Below are 14,810 nucleotides of genomic sequence, written 5' to 3'. Positions count from 1 at the left end.
ATTCAGTCTTCCCAGCACAGCACATTTCTGTGCTGCCAGATATCAATTTTGTCATTTATTGGCATCTGAATTACTGCTGTAATTCATTTTTTCTCAGTTAATGCCCTTTTTTTTCCCTAAAAAGCATTGTCAAATAATCCTTAGGAAAGTGTCTTAATGGGGGTTCACATCCAGATAAGACATCTTGCATGGCAAAGGCCTAATTTAAAAGGGATTTGCTCAGCATTCTTTCATTTAAGATATGCTATTGGGACACCAGGATTTTTCCTCCTGGCTATGAAAGAGGCCCTTACCAGCAGATATTGTCACTGTAGCAGACTTTATCCAAGCACCAATGTGGGATAGCCTGTGAGGAGCAGAATGGGGTTACGTGGTCAAAATCCACTACCGAATGTTTGGGTCCAGCTCTGCCACGATGTATGCCATCTGGGAATCTGATCTATAGCAATTTAACTTCCCACAGCCCTCTTGTTCAAACACCTGAGTGTCCCCAGGCACTCGCAGGGCTCCAGGAGCATTGGGGTTGAGTGCTTCCCACTGTGACCATGAAAGGAGAGGTGCTGAACTGCAGAGTGTGTGCTGAGCTGATCTCTCTGGTTTGTCTTTAGGGGAGGCAGCTGAGCGAACACTTCAACATTTACATCTTTTCTCTGAAGAAACGTGTCCAAGAGTGAACACCTGCACTGTGATCGGACTGTGACATTTCACATAAGATTTCCAGCTTTTTGATGTGATCAGTAGTGGAATGAATCTGATTAGAGCAACCAAAGAACAGAATAACCCAGATACTCGAACCGCTTGACAACAATGCTTCATCTCAGACGAATATTCCTGTCCGGCAGAGGGGCGTTTACCAGGTTGTTCTGCTGCCAGTATTTATTCTCTTCACTCTTGCCATAACCCTGCTGTGAAGTGCCGGTCTTCCTCCTCCTTGCCCCTGTGCCCCAAGTCCTGGGTACTACCATGCTGTGTCATGTGGGACTCACCATGTTTTATAACCCTTTGCCTGCTCTGTCCACCAGTGGAACCCCAGAGTGCAGACCCACCAGTGCATCCTTCCCACTCAGACATCTGTGCCTGCTGCCATTTCCATATTTGTTTCCTCACAACTCATTTCTTCCATGCAGCCCCCTGAAGGGCTTTTCTTCACCTTATCTGAATGCATGAAGAGAATGAGATCAGAAAGTTGTGGGCGTGCCATATCTTCCTCCTCTCCAGCATTAGGATGAATCTCAGCTGACCCGCATCTGTCAAAAACATGGGCTCCATACCCAAGGAACTTGCCTTTATGCTTCTGTTCTAAGCAGCAACCAGTGCGCTCTTGGTACTGAAGCAGCAGCAAGCAGCGTGCCCTACAGAAGTAACCAGCTGAGGATAAATGTGGTCAGCAAGGATGCTCATATTTCACTGCCTGACGGGTGCTTGCTGATAGGCCGACTCAGCATGCAGCATTCAAAACAAGCAATGAAAAATGAGCCATGTTCCAAGCATTTTTAAGCTCCATCTCTCAGTGCAAAATGCTAAGCAAGTGATTATTTGCTTCTGTTCTTGATCCGAATTCTTGTGGTTTTAGATGATGGAAAAAACAACAAACAAGACAAGAATTGAGTTTTTTTTTTGCTTTTTAGTATCACCATTTGCATGCAGATGTAAACTGCTCACTTCACCCATAATCTGCAGGGGTTTTCTGTGTGCCTTGGAGGAAGGAGCAGAAATCTGAGTTCCATCTCTTTGCCTACTCTGCCCTCGCCAAAGGGCCCAGTGGCCCTGCAGCTCTAACCAAACTACCTGCCCACTTGTCTGAAAGGGAGCACTTTATTACATCTCTTGCACAGACACGAGTGACTGATCAGCACGTGTGTCCAACAGGGAACTATCTCAGCCACCAGAAGCAGGGCAGAAGAAGTTAGCAAGTCACTGAACATTAGATTCATCATAACGTGTGCACTGGGGACAAACCTGTGGTTGCCTTTCCCCCTTCACAAAGCAGCAACCCCAGATGAACTTGTGAAAAACCTTGTGCTTTGAAAGGATGCATGTTCCACTTAATCAGTGAGCACACTGGGGGCCCCTCCACCTCAATGAACACCGTGCTACAAACCAGAGCAAGCTTGAGGCTCGAATCAGGCAGAAGCACAGGTGGCCTTATTCGTGGGATTTTGCTGAGGGAGGAAAGCTGCTCATCAGCAAGTGAGGAATAGCAGCTTCCAGCCTCCCTCCCTGCTATGGGCTGTCCCATTCCTGCCCTGGGAGCATGAGGCTCCACAGAGGTGCTCCCCAAGTGCCCAAAGTCTCTCTCAGAGCCAGGCTGATGGCTGCTTAACGAAGGATACTACTAACAGTCCTGTGCTGCTGTGTTTGAAGGGGAACTACGAGCCTGAGGCAGGCGAGCACCCAGCGATCTCACTGGCTGATGAAGTTAAGCATTGATTCAGATTCAAAATTCATCATCGTATAAGTCTCACCTATTTCAATAGTTTTAACACATCCATCAAAAATGTCTGGAGGGAGACTTGACAAGAAAAGAACATGAATACAGAACCCAAAAATATGCCTGGGCTGAAAGTGATTGGACTAGAGAACTCTGTGGACAGGTTTTCCTTTTCCTTCTATCTTGCACTTAATTATAAAATAACTGGAAATAATGGTCACAGAATTGACACAATTCAATGCACTGGAGTATTTTGAAATATTACATTGATGAAAATATAAAACTTGAACTGTCACAGCTGCCTGCACTTGTCTCATTCTGAAGAGAAGTATAACATCAATTTAAAAGGAAATTGAGCACTTTTTTTCCTTTTTAAAGTAATTTGTCACTACAATCTATGTGAAGACAAGTATAAGCAGAGATAATGCAATGCACAGTGTATATATTGAATTGTTAACCATCAGAGATGGTAACCAGTACGAGAATAAAAATGCTCTGTTCATACAGCAGTACGGTCCCAACTTTATTTCTGCAATGTCAGGTAATGGCATGAGGATGACCAGAGTCTAGTTTAAGAACAATGCAATTGTCTTAAAGTTTTCAGCTATTTGAACTGGAAAACACGTTACCTCATTTTGTGCTGTTGCACATTGGAACAAGCCCAAAGACACACATATCCCCACTGGGCTATGAAAGGTGATTTAGCTGGCTCTGCTCCACAGGCTGGAATGCTGAGCTCCCCTCTGCCAGAATCCTCCCAAAGTGGGGCTGGACAGAGGGTCAGCCCCAGCCTGGTTGTATCTGGAGGACTCAGTCTAACCCTATGGTGGTGGCACACACCCAGGTGGCTTCAACCCATGGCACAGAGATGTCCACCCCCGGCTCACACCCCTGCAAGTCAGCAGAACCACTGCAGCACCACTGCATGCGCTGCCAAAGCTCAGCCCTGAGAACTGCAATAAAGTTTTCCCCTCTTCTTCACAAGTGGCCTTGTAATCTGCTGCCCTTCTGTGGACACACTCCAGGGCCTTGATGTCTTTCCTGTAGTGAGAGGCCCAAAACTGAACACAGTTCTCATGGTGCAGCCTCACCAATACCACACGCAGGGTACTCTTGCATCCCTCAAGTTTTGCTTTTGCTGCATTAAAACGAAGTGATGTTACATGAGATTAAATACTCGAAAGTTGGAAATCTGGCATAAAAAAGAATGCTGTTCACATGTACATAGGTATACACATGTACATAGGTATACACATGTATGTGCATGCATAGATACTACTAGCACACATGGAATAAGTGAAGTTAATTTTTTAAAGCAGCTCTCTTCCTTCCTGCTCCCATGTGCAGTCAGTAGTGAAGCAAGTAAATGTTTTGAAAAAGAGAAAAGGATTATGTTAGCCTGTAGAACTGGACAGATTTTAACATTTTTTTTTTTATTATTAAATATGTAAAAAGATAAACGCAAGTCAAGTTATTCACATATTCAGACAAAAATCTACTCTACCATGCGACAGTTTGTGGATAATGTGAAACGCCCGATACATCTGAATAAGACTTTTTTAATCTATTATGTCATTACTTATCTATTTATAGTTAACAATACATATGTTTACATTCCTTTCAGTTTACATTTAATATATAACCGAAGCTTTACGGTGTGCTATTTAGTAAAGGTCATTACAGACGCCTATTAAAACCATAACAGATCGATGGGTTACTCACGGGGTGGCAGGAGGAGGACGCTCTCCCTCTCAGAGCACGGCTCTCCACTCAGCACAGCGGCTTCCAGCGCCAAGCAGGTGCAGCCCTGCCACGGCTGCCTGCCTCACTCACTTCCCCACACACGGCAGTGGGAGCCCTGCGCTCCCCAGGCCCAAAAAGGCAGAGGTGGAACCCGCCTGACACGAACCTCGGCTTGCTGTCGCTGTTGTTCTTTATATGTGCCCCAAGGAGAGAAAAGTCAGCAGCCTGGATGTGAGACACCAGGAGCCCAGCAACCCAACTGCCGGCACCTTCAGAAGGATGTCTGTTGGAGCGCTCCCCGCGCCCCTGCTCTACCGCTAGCAGGATGAACCGTGGCCACCAGAGACCAGGGCTGGCAAAACCAAGTTGATGCTTGGTCCGAAACCGTGTGCCCCCCATCCAAAATCCCCTCCGGGTTAAAGGACAACCGCTCCTCAGTTCAACAGCGTTATGAAGAACTACTGTTTATTACAATGACAATTGTAATAAGTACATATGTTCTAATAAACACAAATACAATGAAAATGACAATTCCCCCATCTGTGGTGATTCCTGGAAATAATTCATTTGGAAAATACGCATTTTTATACATCAGATCTTACTTGTACCCAATCAAAATCAGGAAGGGAAGCGCTGCCCTGTTGGTTGCAGCACTTTCGGTGTCACTGGGCTGGTGCTGGAGGCACAGCCAGGAAACCCTCAACTCGGATGGTCCAAAACTCTTCTGCGGGGCAGGGGGAGTGATCAAGGGAACAGAAATACCTGTTCTAATGTCTAGCAGTATTCTATATATTGCCTGCGGCGCAGCACAACAGCAGCGTTCTCACATTTAACTCAGAGCCACTTAGCTGCAAAAGATTTCTTGGGAACAGAAAGCCGCATGCGTGTGTGTGTGTGTCGTTTGTGTGTCGGGGGGCTGATTCATTAAAACCCTTTCTGTGGAAGCATCAGCTGGGGACCTGAGCTTGAGGTTAGGTTAGCTTTAGACCTAAGGTGATTTTGCTCTTCCCTGGGCTTTTGAACTTTTCAACGACCGCAGACTGAGCTGGGACTTCCAAATACCTGCTTAACTAGAGGAACAATTTGGAATTCAGAAAATTAAGTGAGAGGCCAAGAATACCAAGCATAAAATATTCAGAGCAACCAGAATGCACAGTTTCACAATAAAAACAAGGAATGCTTTGTACACTTCAAGATATTTCTGTTGATAAAATACCATCCTTTAGAACAGGGTAGCAGGGACCGTTCTGGAAGGGAGCACTCTCACCACAGGCACCTCCAGGTTTGATGTATTTGTGCAGCATGCTGGCTTCACTGGAGGACTCAGCCAAGTGCGGTGCCCTTGGCCAGTTGGATGGGCACACCACCTCAAGGAGGACTCCTTGACTCCTCTTCGTGCTTCAGAAGCAGCCTCAGCACCCACGAGGTGCTCATCACCACTTCTAGGGGGTTGGGAGGTTTTCATGGCTGGTTCTGTGGTTGGTTTCCTCATCCATGCTTGTGTCGGGGCAGCAGAGCGGAAGGAAACAGTTGCCCTACTTTGTCCTCTTCTGAGGGTGCGGAGCCAAGTGTGATGGCAGAGGTGGTGTCCTGCAGCTACACTTGTGTCAAGGAGATTTCTTCACCTCCGTCAGCACTGTGCCCTGTGGAGGCGGAGCTGCAGCTGCAGGTTGGGACAGAATTCCTCAGGAAGAAAAGCTAGGAAATGTCTATTGACTAGTCAAGAAACTGGGAGGGTTTTGAAGAACTTAAGTGGATGTCTGTCCTCCAGAATTAAGCCAAAAAACATACCATGCAGCTTTCTAACACAAGGTTTTAAATCTCTCCTAGTGAAACAGATGCCTTGCCTCCCATTTGGTAAAGGCAGGAAAGGAACAAACGTGAGCAACATGAGCATTTTCCTCCACAACACATCTCATCGTTATGGCTTGAACATGACTTCCACTGTATCCCTTTATTCCAATTGTTTGACCAAATTTATGCCCCAGGGCAGACGTACGAGAAAATGCCAAAGCACCACAAAGTGAGAGACACAGCTAGTGGTACGGTACTTCTTGCCACACAAAATGCCAATATAAATATGTTAGAACAAGTTACAAGTGTATCATACTTAAGACAAAAAGAAAAAAAAATAAATATATATATTTTCTTAAAGAGCAGAACAAATCTCAAGCAGCCAAGTGGTGAAGTTGCAGTGATGTACAGTAGGTGATGTAGCCCTACAGCCTCTCGGGAGGATACACTGAAAGAAGACTTCTGCAAACGCATCTTGGCAAAGTATGGGTACAGAATGCAGTGGTTGGCTGGCACTCACTATGGTACATAAATGTTAATGGCAGACTGGGAGTGAACTGATTTCAAGTTTGAGGCCACACATGTTCCATTCTCCAGAAGAAAGTTCTCACACAAAATGAAAATTGTCAGAGACGCTGCGTGAATCAGTACTCCTCCTGCTGCTGGGGCTGTTCGTGGACCTGCTCTTCACCTTCATGCTCCTCTGTGTGGCTCTCCTGTGGGCAGAAAAACACCCCAAAACATCCTTCAGCAGAAGCATGTCATCATCTCCTCCCGCTCAGAGTTCAACTAGCCTCAAGCTTAACTTCTGATTTTCCTTCCAATGAGCAGACAGCAGTAGCTAACAATTGCAAGGTTGCCCCCCAGTTTGCTTCAGTACCCTTGGAGCCTTGAACTGGCTCTATCTCATCTCCCTGCCTGCACCCAGTTCTTCTATTTGGCCTTTCACAAGGCTATATCTGTACAATTGCTTAATAGCAAATGACACGCTTGATATATTAAAATTAAATTAAATGAAGACATAAAACTGACATAAATGCTAACTCCCAGGTAACATAAATAAGTGGGTCATGAGGGGCTCCACGTACCATAGCATCCCAGTGTCCTCCCATTTTGTCTCTCCAAGGATTTCTGAACCTGCCTGTTACAGTTCTCACACAATCTTCACTCCAGGCTCTTATCACAAAACAGACAAGACACTTCTGCTATCGTTTGCTTTAAAAATTAAACCCAGCCTCATTTTTTAGATCAAACATCACTTCCCAAAGTGATATGTCTATGTTAGTACAGACCAGAGTCCAAAGGCTACTGCAAATGTGGTTTTAAATATTATGCAGAAAATATAGCCAAAGATTTGCTTATTATGAATGCATTTTCTTTGAAAGAAATTTAAGTCCAGCATTCACTGACTTACAGAAGCTACTGCTATAGGCAGGTGATGTTTGATGAACAGCTCCCTCTTGCAAATGTCTATTACACCTACTATTTTCTAGAGCTGTGCCGCTGAATCCCTGTTCTGAGAGACTAAGAGGAATGCTGAATCTTCACTGCTGAGGATGCAGGTTTTATACAAATTCCAATTTACAGCCAGCAGACCTGTTATCTTGAGTTGACCTAGATGCACCAGCACTCAGAAAGGCAGGCTGCTGCTTACAGCGCTGTTTCTGCATTCCCCTAAAGCTTCTCCCGGGTGGATTTTCATCTTTCCACAGCGCCGTTCACTGAGAAGATCTGACACATCTACTCCCTGTCTTGCACTGGCAGAGCTCAGCTGTAGGCAGTTTCTAAGGACAGTCCTGTTCCAGAACCCTGAGCTGCCATTCAAAACACACCATTGCCAACACGATACCTCTGCAGAACTTGCCCGGTGCCTGGTGCTTCTCATTAGAAGCAAGAGGTTTGGACAACAGACTGTAAGAGATTGATATTGTTAAGGTTTACAAACTGAGGCCAAAACTGAAAGAAAAGAGAGGCCCTATGTGAATCTTCCCAGAACAGTTCAAAGTAGCTTATGCAATGAGAAAGTACCTCCCTTCTGGCAGCAAAATATGTCTGCTTCTAAAAGAACAGGTGAATAAGGTCTCCAACGTTTGCCGATAGAAATATAGAAAAAAAATTGAAATATTCACCTGTTTACCACATGCAGAAACAGCCACATTTCAATTGGAAGCGAGCTTTCTACCACTCAGGTGCTATTTTGAGGTAGAAGTGAATATGTTGATCAATACAATTGCACTTTAGTGTCTTATGGCCCTCTGGGGGGAACAATGCCCTTATTACATGTGGTACCTCAAGTCAGAATGTCTTCATGCATAGCATCTAAGAACCACATCCTCTCTAATGGGTTGCAAGAGTGCGAGGCTTCTGGAGCGCAGGAGCTTTGTGGGCAGAAGCTGACAGCTGTGGGAACAAGATCCTGCACTACAGGGTGAGAAAGCTGAGGCCTGGTTAACCCTAAAGCTGTGGGCTGCTCTGTTATGTACCTCTTCAGTAGGCTCCACATACACAGCTTTTGAGATACCAAATAGAAAGCATATTCAAGCAGGTGTTACAGGTCACCTATGTGCTCTCCTTTCATGCAGAACAGGCACAGTCTCTAGCCATAGGAAATGGCTGGGGAACGTACTCCACAGCTCTGAAGGAGAGCAGTGGCTCCTCTCTTGCCAGGGTTACCTTTGATGGAAATGGTAAATCTTATGTGACTACCAGAGAAGTTCTGAGAATTGGACACGTGCTTTTCAGTATGCACAGCTTGTATAAATACATGAAATGGGAAAGACAAGAGTCACTATGCACAATTACCTTGGGACTGTGGAATCTCCTTGAATAGCATCCCCTAATAAGGAAAGCAGTGGAAGGTCTATTTAGAGCATTTATTTCTGACTCAGATCACAAGGCCATGGCCATCTCTGCCTCCCGCTACAAAAGATGCTTGCTTTTGACCCCTCAGTTCATGTGCCTTGAACTCTTCAGGTGTGCCTGCAGATGGAGGAGCTGTGGTCTACGAAAACCAGCTGCTAGGGGTGAGTGCCTTGCCCAAAAGCAGCAGTAGCAAATGTACAGCCTGCTGGAGCAGAAAGTCACAAAACCAATGGAATTTTAAGCTATTGGTTTGAAAATGTGAGCTGTGCAACAGATAGACCAAAGAGCAACACCCACCCAGCTTCTGCATGAACTGAGCCACAACAGCCTATCAAGGAAAGCAAATGCAACAGTGTGTTCACTTTACACCAAGACCTATATGGTCTGGCTTTCATAATGACACGCAAAGCCTCTTCCGGCTCTTCAGACAGAAGCTATAAAACCCGACCACCAAATGCTCCACATACTATCCAAGACCTCCATCCTGTCTACAAGTAGTCACAGCATGAGGCCACTTCCCACAACACTCAAACATATCCTTTTTAAACACTATTCTTGGTCTATTTTGATTTTTAAAAAGAATTTTCTTTTTAAACAAAGAAACAGAAAGATTACAAATAATATATTTAAAAATTACGTAAGATTACATACTGATTGGCCAGACCAATCTAAGTGATACTAGCAGCCATAACATCCCTCTCTCATAAGCAAAGATGGACAATGAAGTTACAACAGAAGCATACCAGGGAGAAGAGGAAGAATCTTTTAAAGACGAGGAGCCCACGTGGACTGATAATTGTGCTGTAAAACTCAAAACCCCACACGAATAAAGGGGGAAAAGAGTCTTAAAAGCTTGGTCTTCATTGCATTAAACAAAAGATTACAAAGACACCTACTTGAAACTATGCAGGGATTTGGAATTCCAAAAAAATAGTGAAAAAAATGTAACATGAACCTGATAAAAATCCCTTCAGTGCAAAACTACAATAATTAAACTTGTGGAGAATGCTTTTTGTAGGAACTAAACTTTTTATTGCACTCTGAGTTCATCTACAAGGAATTCATCTGACAGCCTACAACTCCCAGGAGGGATCTGTGAGCTACTGGGAGACCTGAGCACTTAAAACTGCTGTCCCGACATCTTTTATCTTTTATGAGGATTAAAATAACCACAGCACAAAATGCAGAGAGACTTTTCCCTTCAGAATAAGAGCAGTTGGTGTAAAAAACAAGACATGATCACTATGAATACAATAAACATCTGTCAAATTACAGCTAGGAAGGAACAGTTTGAGATTACTACCAAATGCTTGTTGGAGCTAGAAACTCAAAATTAGCCATGATATTCAAGCACGAGGCTCTGGTCAGGTGTGATTTGTGTAGTGCGTGTGAGCTGCGTTACCTCACATCCCCTACCTAGAAGAGAAACATGATGGGCACTGCAGCATTTATAACTGTCAGTGATCCTGGAAAAAAAGCAACAATCCAAGTTGGATCTACCATGAATTTATTAGCAAGAAACCAGAAATCTGTCACTGTCTATGTCTTGGGAATTGGGGCTATTTCCCATCTGGGGCTTGGGAAATCCAAACTGCTGTTATCGAGGGATTGACTCACAAAATGTTGTGAGAGAATTTAAACAGGAACAACTTTATTACACAGAGAGTGAAAAACAGAACTGAAAGGCAAAGCAGGCTGGTGAGACATAGCAGAGCACAAGAGCAAGAAGCAGGCATCAGCAAGAAAACACAATCTTTAGTTCTCAGTGTTAAAGCATGAGGGTGCATTACAGTCCACCTACAATAGTGAGGAAGAGAAATGTACCCCAGAAGACAAGAAGATGAATCCTCCCACTGAAAGGCAGAAAAAATTGAGTGGGGAATTGCCTCTGCATTCTTCCCTGGGAGATGAGGGCTTCTGGAGTGACATCCATGGTCTCCAACTGCATACGCATTCTAGATATAAGCACAGCTGGCGTGTGTAGCTCACGTGCAGGCACTGATGGTGCTTTCAACAGAGAAAGGGTTGGAGGGAGGAAGCAGATAAGGCACTGAGATGTGGGCTGAAGTAGGACATTTTGTAATGTATTCTGCCAGTAGGGAAAACTGCAGGGAGAAAAGTAACAAATGCGTTTCTTGGCTGGGAATCGCTTCCTATTTAAGCCAACTAAGACAGATGTGGTAGGGGTATGGGGAGAGGAGGGACTTTTCTGGCTTTGCTTTATAAATAAATCACTGTTCCTGAATCCAGAAGACATTTTCTCTGACCACTACATGTGTGTAATTCTTTTAGCCTGTTATCACGAGCCTGGCAAATGTGTCCGACTGTTTACTTCTGCAAAAATAACGGTTTCCTCCTCCTTTGCGTCTCCATCACTCGTCCCACACCACTGAACAAATCCTCTTTCCCCTGTCACCTCTAATCTGAGCGGCGGCCCCTCTGGGTGGCAACCTTGTGACCCTCTTGCAGCCAGCATTCACTAGTTCTCTACTAGTCTGTTTTAGAAAAGCATACGAGTTAGCAGCAGCTTCAGCACTACTTCTGATACAACATTTTGAGTCAGTTGAATGCAGCAGCTTTCTGGAACAGATGTAAGAAAGGCTACAGTGCCACAGGGCTAGAGAGAGATTAGGCTGATGCTTATGTGCTCTGGAGCCAAAGCTACCGTTCACAGGAGACTGGAGAGGTCAATCGTCAGAGCAGCGCATACAGGGATTTAGTTAGCATGAATGGGAGCAGTTCAGCTAAAGCTCCATCGAATCATTATCCCTCAGTGTATCTGAGGAATTTAACCAGTATCTTTTACAGCTCCTTCCTTTGTTCAGTGTCTACAGTGTTATGCCTAAAATGCAGTGAGATTCTTATTTAATCTTGCAGACAATACATTTCTGCAGTTTTGGTAATAGGGGATTACTGCGTTTGCATACTGAAGAATTTTGCCTATAGCAACAGGATAAAAAATGCTAAGGAGCATTGTCTCTGCAGATATAATTACGCACTTGGCGACCTGCACAGTGCCTACTGCAACAGTGCCACATGGGAGAGAGAAAGTTCACAGCCATACACAGCAATCAGCACCTCTATGAGAATTTCTCTGCTTTTCGGTCTTCAACACCTTAAAGAACACTGAGTGGAAGACTTCACGCAGAAAGGTAGGACCAAAACAGAACTAAGGCTCAGGACCACATGAAATCAATTTAAAATTGTGACACACACTCTCCCCTTCCAGATTAACTTGTGCTAAAATAGAATACAAAACCTATGCCAAAGCAGCAAAAAGCAAGCTGGCCTCCTGAATCCAACCTCCAAGCTGAAAAGTCTGTTGTTTGTAAATGCAAGCTTCCTTTTGGGGGAGGACGCATGGAAAGCCTTGCTCTTACAGCTCTGCTGACCTACATACTGGATATCACTCAACACTGTGCCAATATTTTCTAATGGAATGAGGCTGTCTTATCTTGATAAAACACACATTAAATTTGAACTTACATGTTCTTCTGAAGCATAGAGGACTTCCATTAGCCGATGGACAAGGTCATTATTCTCTCCTCCGTGTTCTTGGCAGAGAAGTTCAATCTCCCTTAATTTGCCAAAGTAGAAATCCCTTTCCTTCTCCACTCCTTCAAGTGCAAGTTTTAACGAATGTACCTGCACATAAACCAGTATGTGATGCATCAGTTGTAAGGCATGCTGCAGACAAAACAACTCAGCCTAAAAGTACACAATTGCACATGCTGACCATCACCTTAAACATATCTCTGATTTTAAAGCTTAAAGTGAATTCCACTGTTTTTGAAGTACAATGCAACAAAGAATAAACAGCAAATCAGGACACTGTGTTGCACCTCCTGGATACATCTTAACCTTGGATCCTTAGAGGTCAGTTTTCTCAGTGCTCTTGCAAATTGAAACCTGAAGTGGCAGCTCAGGAGTCAGTGCTACTTAAAGCACTGCTTCTAGCAAAGCTGCCAGAAATGGCATGTAATGGTAAGTAGTGAAACATTCAGCACCGGAATTCCATTACTCTGCCTGATTAATAGAAAACCTACCATATCTCCTTCCCTAAAAACATACAGGTCCAGCAGAAAAGCTCACAAAGGGAAATGGACTACTTGAGAAGTAAACGGTCTTTCAGCTGCAAGCACTGCTGTGTTGTTTTCTCACCTCTGCTGCCTCCTGACTTGCTGAACCACCCCACAGAATCTGCATCTCAGCACCCCGAGGCTGCTGCGGTGACCAGGTTGCACCATGGATTTTCTGGTCTTGTTCACATGCTGTCGCTATCAACAAATTCTCTCAAATGTCAGTCTTTCCTTGTACACAAGTGTCTTTGGGCTCCGCTGTTGGTTTTTATTTCACTACTAAGACTGCTGCAAATAATTTATGGGTAACCCAGCTATTCAAGATTAGGCTTCATATAAACCAAGACAGATGTTGCAATATATTTTTATATGTACATATACATGTATGCGCACACACACACATATATATATATATTAAAAAGAATAATTTTGTGGCAGCAAAGCATGAATTACTATCCAAAGTGGTATAGACGAGCAGTGTAACATGTGCAAGTGGCTCTCAAATTTGGAAGACAGCAGTGTGTCAACCAATGGAAATAATCAGGATGAAGCTGCCTACAGCAAACACTCTGACCCCAATCATGTCCAAATTACTGCCAAATTAGCATCCACATTTTAAGGCCTGCAATTACACAAATGAGTTTTCTAAAGAAAGTATGCTAAATAAATTAACTTGCATCAAGATGACATTTGAGTGAACAGATACAGCTTAATAGAAAGTTTCCTGCTGCCAGATCCACTGCAAGCTGATTGATTCCCTTTGCCGGTAAGAACACCAAGGGAGCTCACACACTGCTTTGACAGCCTTCTAAATCCTATCAGTTCATCTTTCCATAACTGCTGAGCTAGCAATGCCTTCTTCTGACCTCTGACTGCACTCCCAGAGGTGTCAGACAGCAGAACAGACCTGCTGCCAGGGCACGATCTCAGAGCATCTCATTCACATACGAATCCATCTCTCAGCAGCCACCTGAGCTTGACACCAAACTCTTCCCTTGGCAGTTTGAATCTATCAGTGATACAGTGACTGGTCACCTTAAAATCAACCTTTTAGTCATGGATAAGTATAGATAGCAAAATGGAACAATTTGATCTATGGATGCGTGTCCTACTTAAACATGGGGTCCTCCTCACATTTAAGACACATCTTGTGGATCTGCAGCAATGTAGCAATGCATTCCTTGAGAGCAGCTCCAGCATCCAGACAGAACAAGAACCTAACTATTGCCAGATCTCCTGCTCTGTGCTGCAAAACAACCAGCCTCAGCTGAAATATCTGCTGCTAACAGCACAGGCAGCTTCACCTTCTAACCTATTTACCACGAAGGCAGTTTCCTGTCTTCATTGCATCATGTACACACCATTCTGAGAAACAGAATCATTAAGGCATAAAAAATATGCACACAGCAAATTATCTGCAACATCCAGTAAACGTTGTTATAACCAAAGCAGATACACTTTCCTTCACTTGCATATTATCTACATGTCTGTGATGCATTAATTTGTATTCCTTCAGGCAATTAGCACATCTGCATGCTAGTGTTTCCTTGTATTAAGATGCCAAGAGGCTTATCCTGGAGGAGAAACAGCAGATGTTCACTCCCACGTGCGGTGTCCGGACCAGAAGTACCCCTGCAATCCAGTTAATGGGTGCAAAGCAGTGGCTCTTACTAACTGCTCTTTCCTCTGGTGGTATGAACGCTCACAGGACTGCATATCCAGGCTGAAGATTAAGCACCTGCTGTAAACATGGAGCCAAGACGGTGCTGTTTTGAGATATTATGTCTATGCTAGTATCCAGTTAACTGTTCTGGGACCACTCTCCACATGTAAAGGTCCCTTCTCCGCACATAATGTAATGTTCCTGGTCTGTGTTTTCTCCTCAGCTGCACTCAGAAACC

General features: G+C 44.2%; 2 protein-coding genes across 9 annotated transcripts in view; one reads left to right on the top strand and one right to left on the bottom strand.

Moving 5' to 3' along the window:
* LOC100546243 (ethanolaminephosphotransferase 1-like) overlaps positions 1-2,940 on the top strand; it is a 50,001-nt gene extending 47,061 nt beyond the window's left edge. For all 4 annotated transcript variants that reach the window (XM_085221045.1, XM_085221046.1, XM_085221048.1 and 1 more), the window contains one exon: positions 609-2,940. In XM_085221045.1, coding sequence (XP_085077171.1) covers positions 609-674 — 66 coding nt within the window. In that variant the 3' untranslated portion in view covers positions 675-2,940. The remainder of the gene's footprint in view (positions 1-608) is intronic.
* Positions 2,941-4,622: 1,682 nt separating this feature from the next.
* Positions 4,623-14,810, bottom strand: part of MAPRE2 (microtubule associated protein RP/EB family member 2) — an 89,308-nt gene continuing 79,120 nt past the window's right edge. For 2 of the 5 annotated variants that reach the window (XM_085221050.1, XM_085221054.1), the window contains 2 exons: positions 12,317-12,475; positions 4,623-6,684 (listed from right to left, as the gene is read on the bottom strand). In XM_085221050.1, coding sequence (XP_085077176.1) covers positions 6,613-6,684; positions 12,317-12,475 — 231 coding nt within the window. In that variant the 3' untranslated portion in view covers positions 4,623-6,612. Of the gene's footprint in view, positions 6,685-6,705; positions 10,936-12,316; positions 12,476-14,810 lie in introns of those variants that run through there. The other 3 variants (XM_085221049.1, XM_085221055.1, XM_085221051.1) reach the window with 3 other exon arrangements.

The sequence above is a fragment of the Meleagris gallopavo genome, chromosome 3 (genome assembly GCF_905368555.1).
Source record: "Meleagris gallopavo chromosome 3, MGAL_WU_HG_1.1, whole genome shotgun sequence".
In the NCBI taxonomy this organism is placed as follows: domain Eukaryota; kingdom Metazoa; phylum Chordata; class Aves; order Galliformes; family Phasianidae; genus Meleagris; species Meleagris gallopavo.
The sequence above is the reverse complement of the archived record's forward strand: the minus strand, read 5'-3'. Positions and strand labels throughout refer to the sequence as shown.